At 44.8% G+C, this 24,687-nt stretch overlaps 1 protein-coding gene across 1 annotated transcript in view; it reads left to right on the forward strand.

Annotated features, from left to right (window-relative positions):
* Positions 1–16,932, forward strand: part of CACNG3 (calcium voltage-gated channel auxiliary subunit gamma 3) — an 87,540-nt gene extending 70,608 nt beyond the window's left edge. The window contains exons 2-4 of the mRNA XM_003795736.3: positions 3,919–4,002; positions 10,165–10,305; positions 15,874–16,932. Coding sequence (XP_003795784.1) covers positions 3,919–4,002; positions 10,165–10,305; positions 15,874–16,385 — 737 coding nt within the window. The 3' untranslated portion in view covers positions 16,386–16,932. The remainder of the gene's footprint in view (positions 1–3,918; positions 4,003–10,164; positions 10,306–15,873) is intronic.
* The last annotated feature ends 7,755 nt before the right edge of the window (positions 16,933–24,687 follow it).

The following is a 24,687-nucleotide window of genomic DNA, read 5'->3' on the forward strand; positions in this document are numbered from 1 at the left end:
CTCAAGCTGTTGCCCTGGGTAGAGCCCTGTGGCATCACAGCTCACAGCAACCTCCAACTCCTGGGCTTAAGCAATTCTCTTGCCTCAGCCTCCCAAGCAGCTGGGACTACAGGTGCCCACCACAACGCCTGGCTATGTTTTGGATGTAGTTGTCATTGTTGTTTGACAAGCCCGGGCTGGATTTGAACCTTCCAGCTCTGATGTATGTGGCTGGTGCCTTAGCCACTTGAGGTACAGGCACCGAGCCACCCCTCCCCATTTTTTAAGAGAAACTGCAAATTAGGTTTTCATGTGAAATATACTAAATTTTAGATTGTAGTGATATATTTGATTAAAAAATAAGATAGGCTATAAAATATTACAGGTAAAAAAATCAAAATAAAGCAAAAAGACCTACAAAATCACAAAAGAGTCTACAACCCAGATTTGCCCAAGAAGCTGAATATTATCTACTTTAGAAGCCCTAGCCTGCATTATGTCTCTGTCCTCCATCCCAGAAAGGCCTAACCTTTCCTTTCCATTTTGCCTTTATAGGACAGAAACTTTAGGCCAGGGATCAGCAAAATTTTTCTTAAAGAACCAGAGAGTAAATATCTTCAGGATTGCTGTCTCTGTCACAAATACTCAAGTCTGTCACAGTGGCAGGAATGCTGCCATTGAAGCTATGTAGACAAATGGGCATGACTGCATTTCAATAAAACTTTACAGATGCTGAAATTTGAATTTCACGTATCTTTTCTTATATGTCATAAATAATATTCATCCTTTGATTTTTTTTTTTCCCAGTCATCTCTACAAAAGGCATTCTTAGCTCACAGGCTGTGCAAAAATGGATGGTGCCCAACTCTTGACCATTAAAAACTGGTGACTGTGTCTCCAGGAACCACTGGCATTTGCTGGTTGTTTGTCCCAGTTTCAAGCTGCCTCAAGTCACCTTGAGCAAGCCTGTTTCACAAGCAGATGCTGGCAGGCACATTGTTCCTAATTCCCACGGGGATGAGGAAGGGTCTGTTTTAGGAGCGTTCCCATTCCATTTCCACCTGAACCTTTCTTCCTGTGAGATCTTTCAAGGAGTAAACAGCTAACAATAAGATGACACTACTATGTCTCCCTTCACTGGTGGCCCCTGCCATACCTCATGATGGAGAAAGCATAGCTGATGGGAAAACTGCTGGCCTTTTGGGGGGATGGACCATGAAGCTATCATAAAGTCAACGTACAACACTAAAACTCATCGAAGAGAATGCAATTCTCATGTGGTTAGAAAGTTTAGCTTTGGAGTCAGGCAGATCCACACTGAAGGGTATCATTTACTATCTGTGCCCTTGGGTAAATCATTGAACTTGGCTAAGCCTCAGCTCCCTCGTTCATAAAATAGGGATCTTAACACCAGGCACCTTATAGGACTGTTTTGAGAGCTAAAGAGGATAGGAGATGTAAAATTATTAGAATGTTACCTGGTATATAACAAGTGCAAAGTGTGTGTTGCTCATGATTTATTACCCAGTCAACTGAAAGGGGATGGGGCTTAAAAACAGTGACTAAAACTCTACAACCTGAACAAGAATAAGTAAGGCCTTTTATCAATATCAGGGAAGATATTATGGGTCTGTATTTCTTCTAGGACTTTCTTTGCATTTTCTCTCCTGAACCCCATTCTTGGTCCTGAGTCTATTCCTTGTCTAGTAAGCAGAACATCAGAATCAAGGAGATGTTGTACATATTTCATTACATTTATAATGAAATGTCCCCGGCTTGGTGTCTACTTGTATTAGGCATTAAATATGTGGAGATTTTATTATTATCAATAATAATATTCATTATAATAGTGGACATCATAATAATGGCTACCATTCATAGCACAATGATGAAACCACAGGCTTTGGAATCTGGATTCTACCACACATCGGCTGGGATTCCTTTGTCACCTCTGTGATCCACTATTGTATTGTCCGAAGACAAGAACTCAACCTCTGTAAAATAATTTAAAGAGGTAAATGCTGAGCTGAGTGTGTGTGACCATGGCCCAGACAGCCACACCCAAGAAGCCAGGAGCAAGGGGTCTTGTGTGGTTGGGTTATAGTCTGGGATTATACATTGCAGGGAGACAGAATTACACATAAAGTCATAAATCAGTACATGGAAGACATACATTGGTTTGGCCTGAAAAGGCGGGACATCTCAAAGAGGGGCATTACAGGTTATAGGTGGGTTTAAAGATACTTTGATTTGTAATTAGTTTTTAAAAATGAAACTTTTTTTAAAGGCTTGGGATGTTTTAAGTTGAGATAAGAAAGTCTGCTGATCAGAAACAAGCCACTGGACCTGTATCAGACATACATCCAGATTCAACTGATGTGTGAAATACATTGATGACCTTGGGGAGTGGTTTAAGCTTTGTCTTGTGTAGCCTTAGGCCTGTTAATGAGTTACAAAGAACACCTCCAAGAAGGGAAGGGGGCACCAGAAGGAGTGTCTGACCTCCCTTCTCATGGCCAACAACTCAGCTTTAAGGTATTCCTAGGCTCCTCCTGCGCCATTCAGTAAGCTGAGGTGCGGGGGGGATTTGCTTAAGATTTTATTTTAGTTCACAGTTTCATCATTAAACATCAATTTTAAATGGCCTTTATCTCCTGGGGCAGTAAACAAGAGTAAATGAGATAAAGAATATGAAGTTTCGGTTATGGGCCTAGCCATTATTGTGACATGCCTAGAGCTTTGCAAAAGTTATCTCATGTTTGTGTACGGCCTGTTTTACTTATATATAACTGCTCTGAAATACAAGCCCAGATCTGTCTGATTCTGAAACTTGTCCACTTTTCCTGACACCATGCTTGCCCCTCCCTCTTTTCCATGTTGACCTTCTAGTCAAGGACAGGGACAAGAATGCATCATTTCATGCTGTGTTGTGGTGAGAAGTCTAGAAAATTGCTGGTTATTGATAAGAACTGGCAGAGACTTTAACTGCCCCCGGAGATTGGTTAACTGGCTAGTTAACCAACACCCACAAGGATTATCAAATGCTCACAAATGAGTTAAATCAAGTTTTTGCTAAAGAAAGGAAAGGAAGTACAGGCAGAAGGCAGACAGTAGTTCCACGATGTAGCAAATCTCTGGCTCTGGAGAGACTGAGCCACACAGCAAGAGACGGTGTGAGCTGTGCTCCTTGGGGAGGGCAGCAAGGGAAGGGGAAGGGCCTGTGGTGAGATGCGAGCACTGCTGGGGACGGTGGAGTATGCTGGAATGCCTGGATTCAGATTTTTTTTTAATTTTTTATTAAATCATAGATCATGTGTACATTAATGCATGTATGGGGTACAATGTGCTGATTTTATATAGAATTAGAGCGTTTACATCACACTGGTTAATATAAACGTCATCTCATTTACTTAATTATTGTGTTAAGACATTTATACTCTATGCTTAATAAATCCAACAATTATCCTTGCATTATGCACCATAGATATGATTCAGATCTTGATTGCAATTCTGCCTCTGGCATGTACCCAAGTGATTGCAAGCAGAATTCTTAAGTTTCCTCATCTGTCAAATAGGAAGATAAATTGCAGTACTTAAATTCCACCTGCTTTTCCTTCACTAATCAGAGGAGAGGAGGAAGGTAAGAAGTTAGTCCTCATAATTGGCATTTCTGTTTCATGGTTTTTCACCCTTCAAAGTGGGTCTCAACATCATACAAATTCTAAGCAGCAGCAAATTTCAGTCTTCTGCTTTTTATTGTTTGTTTTGCCCCTCCTGGTCTCCTTTCGGTGCTCTAGAGAAACAGGAGGTTGGGTTAACCTCAGGCACAGCCTCCAGCAACCAGGAAAAGGATCTGCACCAGCGAAGGGGGAGGACCCAGGCTGAGCCCCAGAGGCTCTGTCTCCTCCCCCTGGTTCAGCACCGGGTTTGTTTCCACAGGGGCTTTCCGAGGTGTGTGCAAGAAAATCGATCACTTCCCTGAAGATGCTGACTACGAACAAGATACGGCTGAGTATCTCCTACGTAAGTCTCCCCAACCCCCAACCCTGGTGGGAAGGGAAGGGTGCCTGCCACCACCTGGCTTTCTCTGAGTTTGAGGTTCCTCAGTCTCCATGCCTGGAAGTGGATAAATGTGAAGGAGCTTCAGATGCCACAAGGCAGAGACATTCAAATGGTTCCGATATCTAAGTCTCTTTAGTTTCAATGAACTAAAAAAAGAAAGAAAAAAAAAACCTGGGTAAGTCAAAACCTAAAGGTTCTTTTCGGTCTGCTTAAGAGAAAAATCTCAGTAAGGAATTTTTTTGAACTTGAATACAAGTTTTCACCTTCCCCAAAGGGTTGACTTGAGGTGCTAATGGGCACAGTGCTAATGGGCACAGTGCTAATGGGCACAGTGCTAATGGGTGAGGTGCGGTGTTAATGGGCATGGTCCCAAGGGCAAGGCCTGGGAGAATAAATACAAAGCAAATGTCACCTCTCCTTTGACTTCCCTTCAGCATCAGTTCCCCTGGGACAGGGCCAGTGCCTCCATTTCAAGGTCAGTCACCTGGATATGACATGAACTGTCACAACTACAGCACGTGAGAGCTAGGAGAGTGTTGTGGCTTTGAGCAAGGCATCTGGAATCAGCTTTGACCCTGGCTTGACTCCCTGCTAGCTGGGTTGAACCCTGGGCAACTTGCTTTGCCTCTCTATTTCTTAAATGTCTTCATCTATTCCGAGATGGAGATTATAATATCATCTATCTGACAGGGTCACAAAAATGAAATAAGCTAGTGCATATTACGCTTAGCTCCAGGCCTCATGTGCAGTCACGAGGCAATATGTGTTAGCTCTTGCTTGTTGTGTGGGATTAGCAATAGCAAATTTCAGCTCCTGGCATGGCCTTCCATTGATTCAGGCACAGAGAGAACAAGGCTTGAGATTTAAATGTGATTTCTTCAACAAGAATATATATCTAGTTCATGCAAAAGGGGAAATGCTAAGACATCGACTACTTTGCTATTTAGGAATGTGAAACTTAAGATTTTTTTCCTTCCTGCCATTATAAAACTTTAAGTAATTGTCCTATTCAGATTATGTTTGTAACTCATGGCTTAAGAACAGTGTTTTTAAAATTAAAATCATTTTGAGCTTCAATCGCGCCTGGAAGTCTGCAGATGGCGGTGCGTCTTAATCACGGTAACAATATAAGCGGTATGGTCAATGTGAAAAGAACAGACGTTTTCAGCCTAACTTTTTAAACACAAACATATCATTTAATCCCTTTTTGGTCCTTATCCATCCACTAGAATTTATTCAAACCCCTCGCATCAGCAGCTCAAAAAGATTCCGTGTAGGAATCAAAACTCACATGGCAAGATGTAGCCTCGCCAAACTTTGGGGAATCCCACAAATTGCTCGGAGTTCCTCAAAAGAGAACAGCTTTATAGCCGTCACAAAGGGAGTTTTAACGGAATGCCCATAGTTTTTCTTTTTCTTTCCTACTTTGATAAAATATCTTAATGTTTGCCCTGTTGGAGACGAAACAGAACTATGACTTCTATTTCACAACTTGCAAAGCTGATTTTGGAAGTTCTTCTGAGAGGTCAATTGTTTTTCCAATAAGTATCTTTTTTCTTTCCCCTTTGGGTAGATGGGGTCCTCTGTTCCTCCATCTCTCCTCACTCCCATTCAATAGTCCACCTAAGCTTCACCAATAGCCACGGAATCCAGCTAAGGTTAAGGAGGGGCCTTAGCAATCGCACAGATTTCCTGCTGGGAATTTTGGAATCAATCCCTGACCCAGCCACCCAGCACCAGAAGCATGTTCCTGTGGGGGTGGCCCTGCCCATCCAGTGTTTATGCTGTCAGTTCACTGCAGTGATCTCTGTTAATGGACAAAACTAAACTCCATAAAATAATTTTAAAAAGCTGATTCTGAGTCAATAATCAATTCTAAGTGACCCCAGTCTTTCAGACTATAGTCTGAAGAGTTCCTAAGAAAGTGGTCCTGAGGTGGTCAGGTTAGTTTCATACATTTCAGGGAGACAGAAATTACAGGTAAAATCATAAATCCATATATGAAATGTATACATTGATTTGACCTGAATAGGTGGGATATCTTGAGGCGGGGGCTTACAAGTCATAGGCAGAGGTAGAAATTCTTTAGTGGGAAGTTGGTTAAGAAAGTTAAGCTTTGTCTAAAACTTTGTAGTCAATAGAAAGAATGCCTAAGTTAAGCTCAGGTGCTCTACTATCTGTCATGAGATGCCATGCTGGCAGAAAAGACCTGTTTAACTAGATTTTATGGATTTTAAGGCATGGACTTAATCCTTGCCTTCATGGCCTTACATCTTATTTATAATGTGGTATTTTATTGACATAAAGAGTCTATTTTGTCGGACCCTATTTCATTAACATTAACATTGGTCAATTGTGTCTAGACTCTGAAAGGGAGAGGGCATAATGAGGCATGTCCAACCTCCCTTTCCTTCGGGGCCAAGAACTCAGTTTTAAGTTTTTTTGGGGGGAGGGTACCCTTGGGCAGGAGGAGGTCCATTCAGTTGGTGGAGGATTTAAGATCTTATTTTTAGTTTATGCCCTCAACCCTGGTGAGACCGAGATTCTGTATGTTGATTTTTCTGCTATTTTCTCTTTTTGTGCTCTTTGGGGTAGATGACAGCTTAAAACCACAGCAGATGGCTTAATAGCCTACAAGTTCTGCTGACTAGAAACTCCAGGATACAGCCCTGGACTCAGTGAAATATAACTCAGACCCTGCTGGTGGGGAAATCATTCAGACAAGCTCACTTTTGCATCCCTAAGACCTTAACCCAAGACAGTTTGGGGAGGAGAAGTGGAAAAGAAGGAAGATAGTAAAGCCATTTGATTGTGAAGCCACCACGTGTTCAGAGAGCTAAAAACAAATGCAGAGTGGACTCCAACTGACTGAGGAGACAATGGCAGCCAAAATGTTCTGTCTAAGGCAGACAGCTGTAGCCAGAGTTTATAGAATCTGATTACATTTCATCTGTGGGGCACAGAGTGGTCTGACCACCAGTGGGTTGCCAAGTGGTTACTGATCTATTTGAGAAACAGTCACACTTACATCTCTCATAGCCTCAATTTCATTTCCATATATATACACTAGAACCTCCATAGTTGACCACCTCCCTACATTGACCACCTCCTTATGTTGACCTAATTTTCATAAATTGGACATACACCACATGTACTCAATGCATGTTCCTTATGTTGACCACCTCCATATATTGACCAATTTGTCAAGTTTCCTTGGTGGTCAAGTTTCAGAGATTCTACTGTACTGTTATAAACAATACAGTTCAATACAGTTCAATAGCTTCGAATGTTCAGATCATTTCTTTAGGTCACACTTCAAAGGTTAATCATACCTTGAAACTTTTTTTTAAAATATAATTTCTATATTATATTTTTTAAAATATAATCCCTTGGCAGTGGTTATGAGGCACCAGTCACATGCAACAGGGCTGGTGTATTTAAATCTGGCCTAGGCCTGCTAAACAACAATGACAACTACAAAAAAAGAAAAAAGAATAGCTGGGCATTGTGGCAGATGCCTGTAGTTCCAGCTACTTTGGAGGCTGAGGCAGGAGAATTGCTTAAACCCAAGCATTTGAGGTTGCTGTGAGCTGTGATGCCATGGCACTCTATCAAGGGTGACATAGTGAGACTCTTGTCTCAAAAAATATATATAATTTCTTTTTTATCAGTTATACTCATTACAATGAATATTTAAGTAATTCCTCCCAACACACAATACAAATGATCCCTTTAATGGTTAATCACAAGATCCAAATGGGTCTTGAAACCCGTTGAAGCAGATCCAACCCTAATATTTGTGGGGGCTCCCCAGGCCAAGGGTCTAAATGGAAACCCACAGGTCATTTGTGTAAATTGTTAGAAATTATAAATAATTTGCACCCATGGCTGGGTCTATTATACCCAACACACACCCAGGACCCCAGAGCCCACTCCCTGGAATTGCCCTTCAAGCAGGGGACTAAAACAGCCACAGAAGGCCAGCTCTGCCTCTGGCAAGCCTACAAGGTAGCAGAGATCTGCAGCACAGCTGGGGCAGGCTGGAGTCAGCAAGGACACTGATCTAATCATCCCCGAGGAGTTGAAGTGGCCAGGATCCCCCCACCCCATGTTTGGCTTCTCCCAGCAAGATTTCTAGACAGTTTTAAAACCCATCCCCCAAACCTCACCATCACAGCAGAGGAGTGGGAAGAACACAGTTATCTGGGACCCTGGGCTGCCTGAACCCCCACACTGGGTGCTTTGAGGTAGTCCAAAGCAAGGACTCTTCCATCCTCTCATCATTAAGAGAACTTCATCCCTGTGTGCCCCCAGCTCCACACTCCAGTCTCCCCATCACCCCTCCCAGGCAATCCCCATGGGCTAAATCAGTTACCAAGCTTTCAGAAAAGTTAAAAAAGAAACAACCAAGCAAAAATGGCACTGTGGAAAGAGCTTGGCAGTAGAAGTCTGAGCACTGATGTGCAGTAGCAAATGGAAAGGGCTGGAGCTAAATCATCAGGAAAACACAAGGTGCATGTGGAGGGTTAGAGCCTTGAACGCCACCCCAAGGAATGTGAACTGCTCTGAATACCTCCCCAAAATGAATTCATGGCCCTTCCTGGCCCCACCCTATGCTGCCACTGCTCCTGCAGATGCCCCAGCATTCACTCAATGACTGAGACCAAACACAGCTCAGGGCACCAGCAAATTCCTTTGGCTTTACCTTCAAAATATAAAATACACTGTGACTCTAACCAGGTCTCACCACCGGTGGTCTACCACCCCAATCCAAGGCATGGTGGGCTCACGCCTGGGTTCTTGCAGTCCTATCTGTCAAAAAGGGCCCCTCCCTCAGAAGGGCCCCACTCTTGGGTCAATGTTCTGCTGTCATCATCTTGAAATTCGTAACAAATCTGGAACAAGAGGCCGCATATTTTTATTTTACACAAGGCCCTGTAAATTACATAGTTGGTTCTGCCTGTTGTCTCTGCTAGAACCTTAGTCCCATGAAGACATGGCCCCTGGAGCTTTTGTACATCCGTGAGCACAGAATTTATCCACCTAGTACATTCTGGCTTAGACCCACCAGGAAAAACTCTTACCCTGGTTCAATAAATACTAGGATTCCCTCCCAAGTCCTCCCTGCCAGAACCTTAAGGCCTGTCCCTGATCCAGAAACTAAGGAGTAAATGCAGGGGCTTCCTGGACTGTATCAGTTCCTCACCAGTGCCCATTTTGAAGGGCAGAGCCTGTGCCTTGTGGCTGTTAAACATTTCAGCCAGTCCTCAGCACCTGCCACAGCACCTGGTATCTGGGAGGTGCTCAAGAAATATTTGCTGAATGAATAAATAAATGCACGTGCTCATTCAGTGACCAACAGCATATTAGAAGCAAAATGCCAAACTCTGCGAATGTAGGTGTGTGCTGGATGGGCTCTGCCTTTGAGTGATGTCTGGTCTGAGAAAAGTCCCCGTGTACAAGGCTGGCTATGTAATTTACAAACAAAAATCCTGAGATCCTGGTTCAAAATGCAGACCAAAAAAAAAGGCTTTTCCTTTTCTCTGTGATCCTCTTGTGACCTGTCATGGTGTTTTTAATTTGTTGTTTAATGTCACACTCCCCTGGGTTCAGAGACACTCTCCAGGTGAGTGCAGACATTCCCAGGTGCCTGGAGCTTGCACATAAACCTGATTTCCTGTGTGTGTGCCCAGACCTCCAGCAGGCACAGGGCAGTAGTGGTCACTGGGCTGAGACAGGGGAGTGGGCTGCTGAGGGAGTGCCAGGGAGGCCTGGAGGCAGACAGGTATTGGTGGGGGGGTGGCAGGTGGTGAGGTGGGGAGGTGAGTGATGGGTGTGGGGTGTGCTCCAAACCTCCAGCACATGCACCATTGTCCACTCAGACTCAAATTCAAGGATACAATTGTTAAGACTGTCAGGATGGTGACTGCAGAGCTCTGAGCTTAAGCACAAGCCTCCTTCCAAGTAGGAGGCCCAGAGTGACTGCACTGGTCTCATGCTCACGTTAAACTCGGGTTCTGTTCTCCCATCTCTGAGCTGACTTTCCCTGGGGCAGCCCTGCCCACAGTGGGCAGAGTCAGGGCTGGCTGGGTGCAGGCAGAAGCCTCTCCCTTCTCTCCACAGGGGCTGTGAGGGCTTCCAGTGTCTTCCCCATCCTCAGCGTCACACTGCTGTTCTTCGGCGGGCTCTGTGTGGCGGCCAGCGAGTTCCACCGCAGCAGACACAATGTCATTCTCAGCGCGGGCATCTTTTTTGTCTCTGCAGGTGAGTGTCTGGCCCCCAGCCCTGAGCTTCTCACAGACACCAAACCAAACCCTGGGCTGTGTGGAGGAAGCCAGCTTATTCAGGGATCCCTCTGGGGAAAAAGCAAGAAAATGTGCAAGTTGTAGTGCTAAGGATCAGACCGCAAAGAACGTCATTAGAACCAAAGATGCTGAAACTCCAGCTAAGCAACAATGGGGAGAGAACATAGTGTCAGGGTCAGTTGAGAGAGAGGAAGAGAGAGAGAGAGAGACTGATTAACAGAAGAGTGTATGTGTACGCTTGTACACGTGCCATACTGAGTCCTTGTGTTTTAAAGGACTCAGCCTTTCTGTTCACTTGGGCACGTTCATAAACTATCTCTGGCCCTGAGTAATATGTTTTTGCCAGATAACTATTGTTTACATCTTTGCAAGCACCCCAATTCTATTAACATCCAAAGTGTCTCTGGGAACACGGTGAAGAACCACAGTCCAAGGTGCCCTCAGGGAGGACCTTCCCTTCAATCGCAGACCCAATCAGAAGGCGACCCAGGATGGCTCGAGGAGGATGAGAGACATTCTACAAAAGAGAGTCCTGTCCCTGCCTTCACTCTCCTCCTTCCTCCAGCCCTCCTCTGGTGCCCTCATCTGCCTCGATTTCCTCTGGTTTTCATCTTTCCTTTCATCTCTTTACCATCACTTTGCACCCCACCCCTCTCGAGGCGGATCAATGCCATCTGGATGAAATGCTTTAGAGAAGCAAAGAACAAGGCAGAAATGGGGGGAGCTGGTGCTTGACTCTTTGGAGATGACCTTCAAACTTTGCACAGAATATTTGAGATAGGAACAATGCAGGTGAGAAGGAGAGGCTTGCCCTTCTGGATTTGAATCCAGACTCCACCAGTGGGACCTGGGGAAATATGACCAACTCCTCGTAACTTGGTTTCCTTGACTGCAACATGGCAAATAATAATAGTACCCATTTTATGGGGTTGTTGGAAGCAGACTGTACATAAAAAGCACAATATTATTTTCTACTATTGGAGAAGCAATAACAACATAGTTCCAAAGTCCTGGTGCTCTGTAAGACCTTGCTTAGGTTCCTTCTTCACTGTTTTCCCTTCTGTGAAATGAGAAAGTGAGACTATCCAGCCCTGAGTCTCTAGGACCAGACTCAAGCAGCAGAGCAGGGAGAAAGCTGCCATCTTGCCCCCTGGGGATGTGATCAGCCCAAAGGTGGTGGTGGCCAGATGTTAACAACTGGCAAATCCAGCAACTTGTCTGGCTTTGAGGCACATGCCTGTCACTGGTGGCCCTATCCACACATAGGCTCTGCTGGATCCAGAGGATCAGCACCAATATTGAGCTGATGTGAGAATTTCTTACAAACAAGAGAAGATCATTATTTTGTCCCCCAAGGGGATTGTTAGGGAAGAGTATGTCACCAGCAACTTTCTTCCTACAGGAGGTAGTGTGCAGGATGGCAAGCAGATTAGATACATAGGAACCAGAAAGCCTGCAGGTTTGTGGACAAAACTCTAACGAGAAGCCAGAAGTTTGAGGTCTAATACTCAACCCCTCTACTAATCTGCCCAAGGACCCTTAAGAGCCTCAGTTTTCCACCTCCAAAATGAAAGGATTAGAAAATTCAGCACTTTCTAAGGCTCTTTTTTTTGCTCAGCTATTCTTAAGGTTTGCAGTTTCAGGCAAGCGATCAAGAACCTATTACTGAGCACCTACTATGTGCCAGGTTCTGTGCACAGAGCCCAAGAACATGTCCTCTGAAGCCAGGATGCTTGGTGCAAAGCTTAGCTCTGCTATTACTCCCCCGTGTAGCTATGGGTAAGTCACTCAGCCTCTCTACGCCTCAATTTCCCCATCTGAAAAATGAGGATAATAACAGCCCCATGTTCTGAAGATGTTAAGAGGATTCAATGAGTTAGTATGCATAAAGTGCCCAGAAAGGTGCCCAGCATCCCGTATGTGCTCCATCCATAGAAGCTGTTATGATATACATTATATCCGGGCAGCACAGTTATAGCTGTGGCTCAGTGAGTAGGGCACTGGCCCCATATACCAAGGGTGGTGGGTTCAAACCCAGCCCCGGCCAAATTCCAACAAAAAATAGCTGGGCAGATGCCAGAGAATTGCCTAAGTCCAGGAGTTGGAGGTTGCTGTGAGCTGTGACGCCACAGCACTCTACCAAGGGCAATAAAGTGAGACTCTGTATTAAAAAAAAAAGATATACATTATATCATTTAATTCTGTCCATTCAGTTTGTTCGCTCATTCAACAAATGTGCACTATGCTTTCACTATGGGTAAGGCTCACTGTGGGGTGAGAGTTTGGGGCATGGCAATGAACAAGATAACCCTAGTTCCTGCTGTCAGGGAGCTTGCAGTCTAATGGGTAGAACAAAGTGACCATTCACATCTTATTTTTCCTAAGTCTTGTTACTGGATTCTAAATCCACCACGGCTAAGAGTTCCGGGCTCAAATTCCACTTCCACTGTTTCCTAGCCATGTTCCGCATCAAAGTTACTTAATCTTCTCCATGTCTCAGTTTCGTCATCTATAAAAGGGGGATAATTTTTTCTTTTTTTTTTTTTCTTTTTTAGACAGAGCTTCATGTTGTCACCCTGGGTAAAGTGCCATAGCATCACAGCTCACAGCAACCTGAAACTCCTGGCTCAAGTGATTCTCTTGCCTCAGCCTCCCAAGTAGCTGGGACTACAGGCACCGCCTTAGTGCCTGGCTATTTTTTGGGTGCAGCTGTCATTGTTGTTTGGTGGGCCTGGGCTGGATTCGAACCTGCCAGCTCAGGTGTATGTGGCTGGTGCCTTAGCCACTTGAGCCACAGGCACTGAGCCAGGGATAATTTTTTTAAAGGAGGGCTATTGCAATGATTAATTGAGATATTATATATAAGGCTACACACAGTGCCTGGCACCTAGGAAGCTCACTGGGCTTCTTGACTCCTTTTGCCTAGACGACATCTAAGCCTCTCTTTAAACTTCCCTTTTTTTCCTCCCCTCCCCACCCCAGCAAGACCTCCTTTGGGGGTTTTCCAAACTTTGTCACCAAAATTTCCCAGCTAGCAGAGGAGGAAAACATGGCCCTGGGGAGTCAGGGGGCATCGCTAGAAGCCACCTTCATTGAGCTGAAATGTCTTTGAAGTCCGCCTCCCATTTCACTTAAAAATTCATGTGAATTCTGCTTTTTCCTTCTTATTATATCCATGTTCATTTTAATATAAAAGAATGTGTCTTCCCTACTAATCCTCAAGCCGAAGTGACACTCCAGGAAGAGGAGTCGTTTTTCATCCTGTGGTTTCTCGCTGCCTGACACAGAGCTGGATGTGTCAACCCCCATATTAAGAACTAGCTCAGTAATGAGAACCTGCTGCCTACCTGCTGAATGCCTGTGCGGAGTGAAGCCAAGAGCAGACGGGGCAGAGGCAGACTCCAGCCCTTCCCTCTGGGGGCAAATTCTGGGTGGAATATAATCAGCAGTCATATTCAAAATATTAATAATCCTAATGCATGCACACCAGACAATAGGAAAGACAGCACTGGGACAGAGTCCCGTGGGTCCTGTTATGCCAAGCTTAACCCTTTGGTTGCTCAACTATGGGGAGATCAAGGAGATGGAGGAGGAGTATAGAGCATTCACCAAATGGGTGGAACCCACTCACCTGGAAATGGTCGCTCACCACCTGGTGTTGGGAACTTGAATGAGGGACAACCTCCATTTAGCACCACCCTATACAGGTAGCCTAAATTTGGAGACAAGGAGATGCCAGCTGGTATACCAGCCTCATGAGTCATCGCTGGCACCAAGCCCTGGATAAGGCCCTTGAAGCAAAGGGACAAAAAACAGACATTTCTTCCCCTCGGGAGCAATAATTTGAGAAAGGTAGCCAGACACGGGCACAGGGCTGCGAATCTACTATTTCTTCTTACCACCCCCCAAGGCAATGATTTTCAATGGGTGTGCCAAGGCAGACTGGTGTGCCATGAGAGGATCTTAGGTGTGCTGTGAAATTTTATAAAGACCATTAATTAAATTATTTTTGAAAGAAGTTCAAAGCACAGTGAGTATATTCTTTTTTTTTTTTTTTTTTTACTGTATATATATATTTTTTTGCTCAACATAATTTAAGTGTGTGGTGGAAGTTTAACCATAGGTTCAAATGTGCTAGGCTCGGCACCTGTAGCTCAAGCAGCTAAGGCGCCAGCCACATACACCTGAGCTGACAGGTTTGAATCCAGGCTGAGCCTGTCAAACAACAATGACAACTACAACCAAAAAGGAGCCGGGCGTTGTGGCAGGCACCTGTAGTCTCAGCTACTTGGGAGGCTATGGCAAGCAAATCACTTAAGCCCAGGAGGTAGCTGTGAGCTGTGATACTATAGCACTCTACCCAGGGTGACAGTTTGAGGCTCTGTCTCAAAAAAAAAGAAAAAAATAGTTGGGTGATGCCTGAGGCTCAAGGGAGTAGGGCGCCAGCCCCATATGCTGGAGGTGGTGGGTTCAAACCCAGCCCTGGCCAAAAACTGCAAAAAAAAAGTTGAAAAGCACTGCCCTGAGGCAATCGATTCCTCTCCAACGGGCTAGGCAGCTATTGCCAGTACTATTCCATTGGCTCTTGGGGAAGCTAAGCCAGCGAGCCTTGCCTGTTGGAGATAACAGCTTCACGTGCCCCAATTCCTGACATTCAAACAACAGCTGAGCTAAAGCAGTATCTTATCCTGTGCAGATAAAAAAGACTTGGTAATCTACTGTCCTTTCCTCATGGGTTTATTCATTCCCTAAATTGCAGCTTTAGACCCATATCCATTGGACAGCTCCATTTGGACTCTTCACAGGCCATAGTCATACTCTGACTCAGTGTATCTAAATCTCCCGTCTTCTCTCAACCTGCTATCTCTGCTGCCTCTTAATATAGCTTAAAATGCCACCAGTCTCCCATTCGTCCACACTAGAACTCTGGTCAGTCATTCTTAGTTCCTTCTGTCACACTCCCTGGCCAACAGCTTTCATCTCCTGGCTCACCCCTATTCAGTGTCAGGATCCAGTTCAGATGTCGCCTCCCCTTCACAGCACAGAGCTCAGTCTCTCTCTCTCTCCCTTTGCTCCTGAACCATTTGATATGTCTCTAGTAGAGCTCTTGCTGTATGTTGCTGTAATTGCATTTGTATGTCAGTCTCTCCTGCTAATGATAAGGAATTCCGGGGCAGGGACCTGCCTCTTGTTTGTCTTCCTCATGACTTAGTGCCAAAGGTTCAGTGTTGACGGAACAAATTGCTTCTAAGGGAAAATAAATGCCTTCTGAGTGCTACCGCGCTTGCTGTCGGAGCAGGGTGTATTCTTTAGCTGAGCGCACACGGCTGGGGACTGAGCAGTGGAACTTTTCATTTCCCGAGAGACAGAGCATGCCAAAAGGGCTCAGCGGTTGGATTTCCCAGCTATAATCCATTCTCCTCCCTCCCGTTACCTCCACATTTTCTATAAGTATTTCAAGGCTTCAAAGTGACTGTCACCTCTGAGGTTTATAAGAGATGTGTTTTTCTTTTGTCCCTTTCCTTAGGGTTAAGCAACATCATCGGCATCATAGTTTATATATCAGCCAACGCCGGGGATCCTGGGCAGCGCGATTCCAAAAAAAGTTACTCCTATGGCTGGTCCTTTTATTTCGGAGCCTTCTCTTTCATCATTGCGGAAATTGTAGGAGTGGTTGCCGTGCACATCTATATTGAAAAACATCAGCAGTTACGTGCCAAATCCCACTCGGAGTTCCTGAAGAAATCTACTTTTGCCCGCCTCCCACCCTACAGGTATAGATTCCGGAGGCGGTCAAGTTCTCGGTCCACGGAGCCCAGATCCCGAGACCTGTCCCCCATCAGCAAAGGCTTCCACACCATCCCTTCCACTGACATCTCCATGTTCACCCTCTCCCGGGACCCCTCAAAGATCACCATGGGGACCCTCCTCAACTCCGACCGGGACCACGCTTTTCTACAGTTCCACAATTCCACGCCCAAAGAGTTCAAAGAGTCGCTGCATAATAATCCGGCCAACAGGCGCACCACGCCCGTCTGAACTGACCTCTGACCTCTGCCCCACGCCCAGCACAGCCTTGGGGAAAGTGCACAGAGGTGTCTCTGAGGTTGCATGGCATGGTCCTCGTGATGGTATCACTTTTTACAAAGAATGAAACCAAATGGACTCAGCCCTCTCCCACATTTGCCTGTCCACCTCCAGGTCCCCAGCCAGCCCTCCCTCTCTCACTTTTCAAGCCAATCTTTAACGTCATTCCTCTCTCTGTATCTGTGCCAGATGTTTTCCTCTCTTCCTTCTTTACTGGAAGGACCTTCACATTCTTCCCTCCTTGGAAGAGGACTTTACTAAAAGTCGTGGGTGGTGGCCAGGGGGGGATTTCTGAATCTCCATCAGGCGCGTTCATAGCTGTCCCCGTTGTCTACCCACACAAATCCTCAGGAAACCAACCACCCGGGTGGCCCTGAGGGAGGCATTCACCTTTCCGTGTTAGAAAAACATGACCAGAAATCAAAGACGTCAGAGCCCCGAAGCAGCTAATGTAATAAGCACTCATGTTATTAAAGGTTTTGCCTTGTCGTAACTAACCTGGCTGTGGGTATTCTGTTTCTTCTGGGTATTTCTTACAAACTCGCTCCCCTGCCACTGAGCTGGCTCATCTACCTTGGAAGCTGGACTTTGCTCACTTACCCTCTAGCCACTAGAAGTGACCCCTCTTCCCTTCTTGAGGATGGTAAGGTGTTCCCCACAAATTTTAGTCAGTGGTTTTCTCCACTTGAATCCCTGGAGGTGGGTGTGTGAACACTGGTGTTCAAGATCTAACCCTGGTGCAGAGTAGCCCTAGAACCTCCTCTGCAAAATGATAACATGGTAATAGTGCTCTCTTTTATAGAGTTGTTTAAAAATATTATATTTAAAATGATTAGCACACTGTAAATAATCAACATTTTTTTTAAATTTTGGGTATGGATTCTAGGTAGAGTGAGCATTGTATTTCTGCTTCTGCTATTACAACAAAGTAATCACAGACTGGTGGCTTAAACAACTGACATTTATTTCTCATAGTTCTGGAGGCTGGGGAGTCTAAGATCAAGGTGTGGGGAGATTCACTGCCTGGGGAGGGCCCTCTTCTTGACTTGGAAGATAGTGGCCTTCTTGCTGTATCCTCCCATGGTAAAAAGAACAATCTCTTTCTCTCCTCTTTTCCTCCTTTTATAAAGCCACTAATCCCATTGTGAGGGCCCCACCCTCATGACTCCATCTAAATTTAATTACCTCTTAAAGACCCCATCTTCAAATACCCTCCCACTAGGGTTTGGTGAGCAAGGGGGAGGGAGATGTAGCCACAGTGTATGTAGTCTGCAGCAAGCATTACTGCAGACAGATGAAAGCCCATAGAGTTATTTTCTATAAGGGGAAAGAGAGAGTATACTTTGCACAGGCTCTGAGGGCTCTGGGAAGAGGGAGTGGAAGGACATTTGAATATTTTGATATTTAATATTAGAAAGCAGGAGAAATATGTCCCCTCTGCCAACAGTGACTTCCTTGAGCATTTTTGGTACACAAGCAGGACTTCACACTTCCAGGGAGCCTTCCCACTTAAGACTCCAGCCTTCTAGGGGGCAGGATTGCAGTCCTGAGAACTCACTCACACTTCTCTAATGATGCAGGGTGTCAGGCTGTGTTCTACTGCCACACCCATAGGAAATCATTTCATCCAGCTACTCCACGAATAAGATGCTACTGATATCCCTGTTTTATCAATAAAGAAACTGAGAGAGGAAAGAGAGGTTGTGTGGCTTTATCAGATTTTATCCTCACTATGGGACAGAAGTCCTGGGAAACTGATAACTTGCTTATACTTAACACAGTGAATTTTGTTTAAAATGTGCACTAGGAACAATTCATTTCATTCAACACTTCAGAGTCATTGCATGCAAGTGACACTCACATACATCAGCTTATCTCATTCAGTCCTCAAAACAGCCATGTGTAGTAGGAATTATCACCTCCATTTTGGCAGATGAAGGAATAGAGGCTCAAAGAGAATAAGCGTCTTGGGTGTGAATGAGCAGAGCCTGCAATTACATCCAAGCCTCTGCTCCCTACTCTGAGTGGCTTCCCCAGTATTCCAGCACTTTCCAAATCTCAGTCCTATGAGTACCACTCTTATTTCACATTTCATATCTATATACCACTTCCCTGATTGTTTATCTAATGCTTTTCTTTAAATTGACTCACCTTTTTCATCAAGAAACAGATTTTGAAAGGGAAATTTATCTCACTACTCTGAAAGGAGAACTGTAATTCCTTGCCATAAGCAAAAGGTAACTGAGAAAATAAAACCATCACGCTGCATTCTAGCTGTTGCTTGCCCTACACGGAAGGCTAGCTGCCTGCTCTTGCAAAAAACGATATAACCACAGTGTTCGAGAGGTGTTAAAAGATTCTAGCACCAAAACAAGATGAGTCCCTTGGCTTAGACAGAAGGACCAAAGGGGAACCCAAAAGGCAACACCTATCTTACCATGTGATTCCATGCCGTATGATATTGTGGCCACGCATCTCCTCCCACTCTTGGGGAACAGTGGCTCCTGCCACCCTTGGGGAGGGCGAATCTGCGAGCTAAAGCAAATGAGTGATGAACACAGTGAACAGGAAGAAGCAGTTGCTTGGGGAACTGGGAGTTTGTCAAAAACAGTGTATCTGGGGAATTGATTTGGGGTGGAGAGAAAGGTCCCAGAGTCTTAACTAGCTGGGCACCTGCCTTGGGGGTCAAGTATAAAGCCCTTTTGCAAAGGCCAGAGAGCTGGAGGAGAGAAATGTGCGCTTGACCCCTGAAAGGATCCCCCCACACCATCTTTGCAAAGCTTTGGCATAGCGAACCTCAGGGTACTATTGCTTAAAGATTGCTCAGCTGGACCCAGCTGGCTGGCATCAAATACATATTAATATTATCACTTCCAGGTAACAGCTAGGATTCTTACCAGTCCTTGCCACCCAAATCCTTGTGGAGAGTATTCACATTCCCTGGGCCACATACCCTGTATGTCGAGCACCGTGCCATGACCTTCACTTATTTTGTCTCATCTAATCTTAATTTTGTGGCAGGTATTAACCCATTGGATGAGATGTGGAAACCTTGCAAGTAGACAGCAAAGCAGTTCTGCCAAAGCCTATGCACAGCCACTCACAAAGCTTTCTTAGGTCATGCCTCTTGAATCTTTTGCTCCATCACCAATTTCTCCATCCTCTTCTCCAGATGCAGTTTCCTTTTTTCTGCTTACTCATTTCTGGACCAGTAAATCCTTCCACAAATCTGAAGACCAGACACTTAGGTTTTCCTTTCATGCTGTTTTAATGTGCAGCTCCTGAAACTGATCTGTTGCCAACTTATGTCTCTACATTTTGAGAGAAGAGAACCAAGTGAACTCTGCAGCTGTGTCTGTCCACGTTTAGAATCCCAACTTTGTATTTATCGATCACAGACCTTTGAGGAGATAAGCTCCCTGTGCCTCAGCTTCCCCATCTATAAAATGGGCACAAAAGTAGTACTTATTCCATTGGTTTGTTGTGAGGATTAAATGAGCTTATATTCATGAAGCAACTTGGAAAAGAACTTGAAACATTATAAGCACCATGCAAATGTTAGCTATTATTTAATGTAGTTCTCAAATTTACATATTTTTCTATTTGGGCCTTTTCCTACCTAGATGATCTTACTTTTCAAATCTTATCAGCACATATCTCTGCTCTAAGCAGGCCAGTATATCCACACTGTCCCCTGGCTATATCACACATATCCCCAATTCTCTGCCTTTGCTATTATCCCTGCCTAAAATGTTTTCCCTTGTCGCCTTCAAATCCTAGTCATCCTGTAAGGCCAAGATCAACCCTCATGCTTTCTATGAAGACTTTAGTGACTGCTCGGCCTATACAATCTCTCATTTCTTGGCATTCAGCATTTATTATCAAGCACTTACTATGTGCCAGTGCTATTGACTGGGTATTTGTTCCCTCCAAACATCCTATTGAAATTTGATTGCCAACATTGCAGGTGGGGGCTCCCAGAAGGTGTTTGGGTTGTCAGGGAAGATACTTCATGAATAGATTAATCTCCTCCCTGAAGGTGGGGATGAATGAGAGCATTCTCTGTTATTTCTCACAAGAGGTCATTTTTAAGAACAGCCTGACCCCTGCCCTCTCTTTTTTCTTGCTTCCCCTCTCACCATGTGATCTCTGCACACACCAGCTCCCCTTTGCCTTCCACCACGAGTGGAAGCAGCCCAAATCTTTCACCAGATGCCCAGTCTTTCAGCCAGCAGAATAACTGAGCTAAACAAACCTCTTTTTTTTTTTTTTTGAGACAGAGTCTCCCTATGTCACCCTCAGTAGAGTGCTGTGCCATCACAGCTCACAGCAACCTCAAACTCTTGGGCTTAAGTGATTCTCTTACCTCAGCCTCCCAAGTAGCTGGGACTATAGGTGCCCACCACAACACCTGGCTATTTTTTTCTGTTGTTGTTGTCATTGTTGTTTAGCAGGCCCTGAGCTGGTCTGAACCTGCCAGCCCTGGCACATGTGGCCGGTGCCCTAACCACTGAGCTAGGGGTGCCTAACCAATAAACCTCTTTTCTCTATAAGTTACCCAGCCTCAAGTATGCCTTTATAGCAACACAAAATGGATTAAGACAGCCAGAAATGACTATAATCCCAACAGACAGGACTACTGTGTTCACAGAACTCTTGGTCTAGTGGGGAAAACAAACATTAAACCACTGAACACACAAATTGACACTGTTAAAAACCATGATCTGGCCTGGTGCCTGTAGCTCAGTGACTAGGGCACCAGCCACATACACTGGAGCTAATGGGTTCTAACCCAGCCTGGGCCTGCCAAACAACAGTGACAACTACAACCAAAAAAAAAAATAGCTGGGCGTTGTGGTGGGCACTTGTAGTCCCAGATACTTGGGAGGCTGAGGCAAGACAATCACTTAAACCCAAGAGTTTAAGGTTGCTGTGAGCTGTGACACCACAGTGCTCTACCAAGGGTGACATAGTGTAACTCTGTCTCAAAAAACCCCCCAAAACTGTGATCTATTCCATGAAGGGAAAATATAATGCGAAAGTACAGAGGAATATAAACAAGGATCTCTAATTTAACTAGGGGATCAAGGAGGAAGTGGCATTGAGGATCAGACCTAATGGAAGAGGCACAGTTATCCAAGAAAAAGGAAGTGTAAGGGGCAGGGACAGCAGGTGCAAAGACCCTGAGCCTGGAGAGACAGAAAAAGTAAATCCAGTAAGGCGGAGAAGAGTAGTATCAGATGAGGAGATGAGAACAGAAGAGAAAGCTGGGTTGAGAAGATGCAGCATTCCAGATGTTGAGGATTTTGGATTTTGACTCTAAGTGCAAGGTTTAATAAGTTAGACACCCACTGAAATACTCATTTCCTAAATCCCACCTCCGGGAATAGTTTTTTGAGGACGTGTATCATTGCCTGCTTCGTCCATGGGCCCTAGTAGGTAGACATGACCATGTTCTGGACACGACTCTGCCCAGTCACAGCTGATTAAATCACAAAATCGCACCTGATATAAGGCCAGCCAATCTATTCTAGGATTTTTGTGTGCTCCAGAAGTTCACCTGGACCAATTAGATGATTTCTATTGAAATTTTTAAAGAAGAGACACAGAAGGCAATGGCTAGCTGGAAGCAGAGTGGAAAGGATATGAGGGAGTCAGCCACGGCGCTAGGGCAGCAATGGTGGGCCAACTGCAAGCGCATGTTATAAAAATAATGTTTGGTAAAGAGAAGACCACCCTGCAAAGGCTTCCCATTATACTTAAAAAAAATCCACATTTTTGTTAGCATCTCAAAAGTCTAAGATTAACAGAGTCATGCTGACCTAGTTGACATTATTCCTGGCTACTTTCATCTTACTACCTGCACTCTGGTCAGGCTGTCCTTCTTTTTCAGTTCCTTGGTCAAGCCAAATATTTCTGCCTCAAGGCCTTTGCACCTGCCATTCCCACTGCATGAAATTTCCTCACTCTCTATATGGCTGGCCCCTTGTCATCATCCTTCATGTCTGAGCTGACAGGTCACCTCCTTGGAGAGTACTCCTTTCACCAACTCTCTAAAATAGATCACTTGTTATTCTTTACTAGAGTCCAAACTTATTCCTTTGATAACTCAAAATTCTGTAATATTTTATTCTTGTGTGCTTCTGTACTTGATTTTTTGGGTTTTCCCATGAGAACATAAGTCTCTGAGGGTATTTTCCATGCCTAATACAGAGCTATTCACCTGGTGTGTGCTCAGACAGCAGAAGGAAGGGAGGAAGGGAGGAAGGAAGGGGGAGAGAGAGAGGGAGGGAGGGAGGAAGGAAGGGAGAGAGAGAGAGGGAGGGAGGGAGGGAAGGAAAGAAGGAAGGAGGAAGAGATATTAGGAGAGGAAAGTAGAAACATGGCAAGGGACAGGACTGGCTTCCTTGTTTTCTAATAGCTTCCCTGTCCCGTTTCCTCAAGGAACAGGTGTGTTTAAGTCGTTGTTCTCAGATTCCAGGCACACTTTTTCTGCATCCCTTCAACAATCCTTTTTTTCCTTGAGCAAAGCTGAATTTCTGTTTCTAGTTACCTACTGACTAGAAACTGTGCTCCAAGAAGCTTCTAGAACTTGTGAGCACCCAGTCATAGAGGGACAGCTGAGAGGCCCTCTTAGAGAAGGATAGATTAGAACGCCATTGCCAGAATGGCATTTAGTCAGAATGTTTACTGAAGAGAGAACAGATCCTCAATGCAAGTTCAGTTCAGAAAGGACTAAGACAGAGAACTGGGAACCAGAAACCAGTGGCAGGGTCTAAGGGTTTGCTAAATCATGGGTCTAAAATCAAAGCCACCACATAGGCAATGGCAAGGCCAAGTCATCAGGTTGAAAGCAAGCAACTCCTGGATGTCAGATTAAATTCCTATCATGCTAGTTTTTTATCTTGTAATTACGATAAATCAGACAAATAAAACAAGTTTTGAGATGGTGATTTGGATTTAATGGATTCTGGCTGCAAGTAACTAGCTCATATTAGTCAAGTAGCCTAGGCTATCTGTCATAAATAAACCCCCACATCTCAGGTGCTTAACACAATAAACCTTTATTTTTTGTGCAGTGCATGAACACTTGGCTGAGTGGAGCTCTGCTCCAAGCAGTAACTCAGGGAGCCCCGCTGCTTCTGTCTTGTAGTTCTGCCATCCTATGGCTCCATGGTTGTCCTGGTGTCATCCACCTGGTAGATGGGAGAAAGAGGAAAGGAACAGTGCAGGATCATGCACCTAAACTTTATCACCTTAGCCCAGAAGTGACTGCTTTATGTCACTTTCCACTGGTGAGAATGAACCACATAGTACTGTCTAGATTCCAGGGGAAGCAATGCTGAAAATGTTATCCATGGTTGGAGAGTTGCTTCCAAGTAAGAACTCTAGATTATATAAGGTGCACACAAGTCTTTGGTAGGTGACTTGTCATCTCTGCCATGCAACTTAAATGTATCCTCCATAAAAAGAAATCTCAAAGGGCCTGGCACAGTGGCTCACGCCTGTAACCCTAGCACTCTGGGAGGCCAAGGCAGAAGAAGGATCACTTGCACTCAGGAGTTCTAGACCAGCCTGAGCAAGAGTGAGACTCCGTCTATACTAGAAATGAAAAAACTAGCTGGGTGTTGTGGCAGGCTCCTGTAGTCCCAGCTACTCAGGAGGTTGAAGCCGGAGGACCTTGCACCCAGGAGTTTGAGGTTGCTGTGAGCTAGATTGACACCACGGCACTTCTAGCTTGAGTAGCAAAGTGAGACTCTGTCTCAAAAAACAAAAAAATATCTCTAGGAAAAGTAGCCACAAGGTTAGTTACTTCAGTAGTTCAAAGATAAATTCAGGGATCCGAAGTCTTTGCGTTTTTCCACCCTTCTGTTCTTTGGCCAGTGTCCCGTCACATCCAGATACAACATCCAGAAGAAAAAGGGCTGCCTCTTTTCTGTGTCTTTAAGAGCGAAGAAAGTGTTCATGGAAGTACACTACTGCATTCTCTCCTTACGCCATGCAGTATTGGGTCATGTGTCCACTCCTGAGCCAATTACCAATGAAGGGAATAAATTACCATGGGGGACCAAAACCAGTGGTCTCAGCCCTGGCTGCACATTAGAATCAATTGGAGGGGAAATTTTTTTAAATACAAATGTCTAGTCTCTACTCCTGAGATTCTTATTGAATTGGTCTGGGCTTCAGAAGTTACCAACAAATAGTTTAAGAACTAGAGTCCAGGCTCGGCGCCTGTGGCTCAAGCGGCTAAGGC

The sequence above is a fragment of the Otolemur garnettii genome, unplaced genomic scaffold (assembly GCF_000181295.1).
Source record: "Otolemur garnettii isolate 467f Iridium unplaced genomic scaffold, OtoGar3 scaffold00096, whole genome shotgun sequence".
In the NCBI taxonomy this organism is placed as follows: domain Eukaryota; kingdom Metazoa; phylum Chordata; class Mammalia; order Primates; family Galagidae; genus Otolemur; species Otolemur garnettii.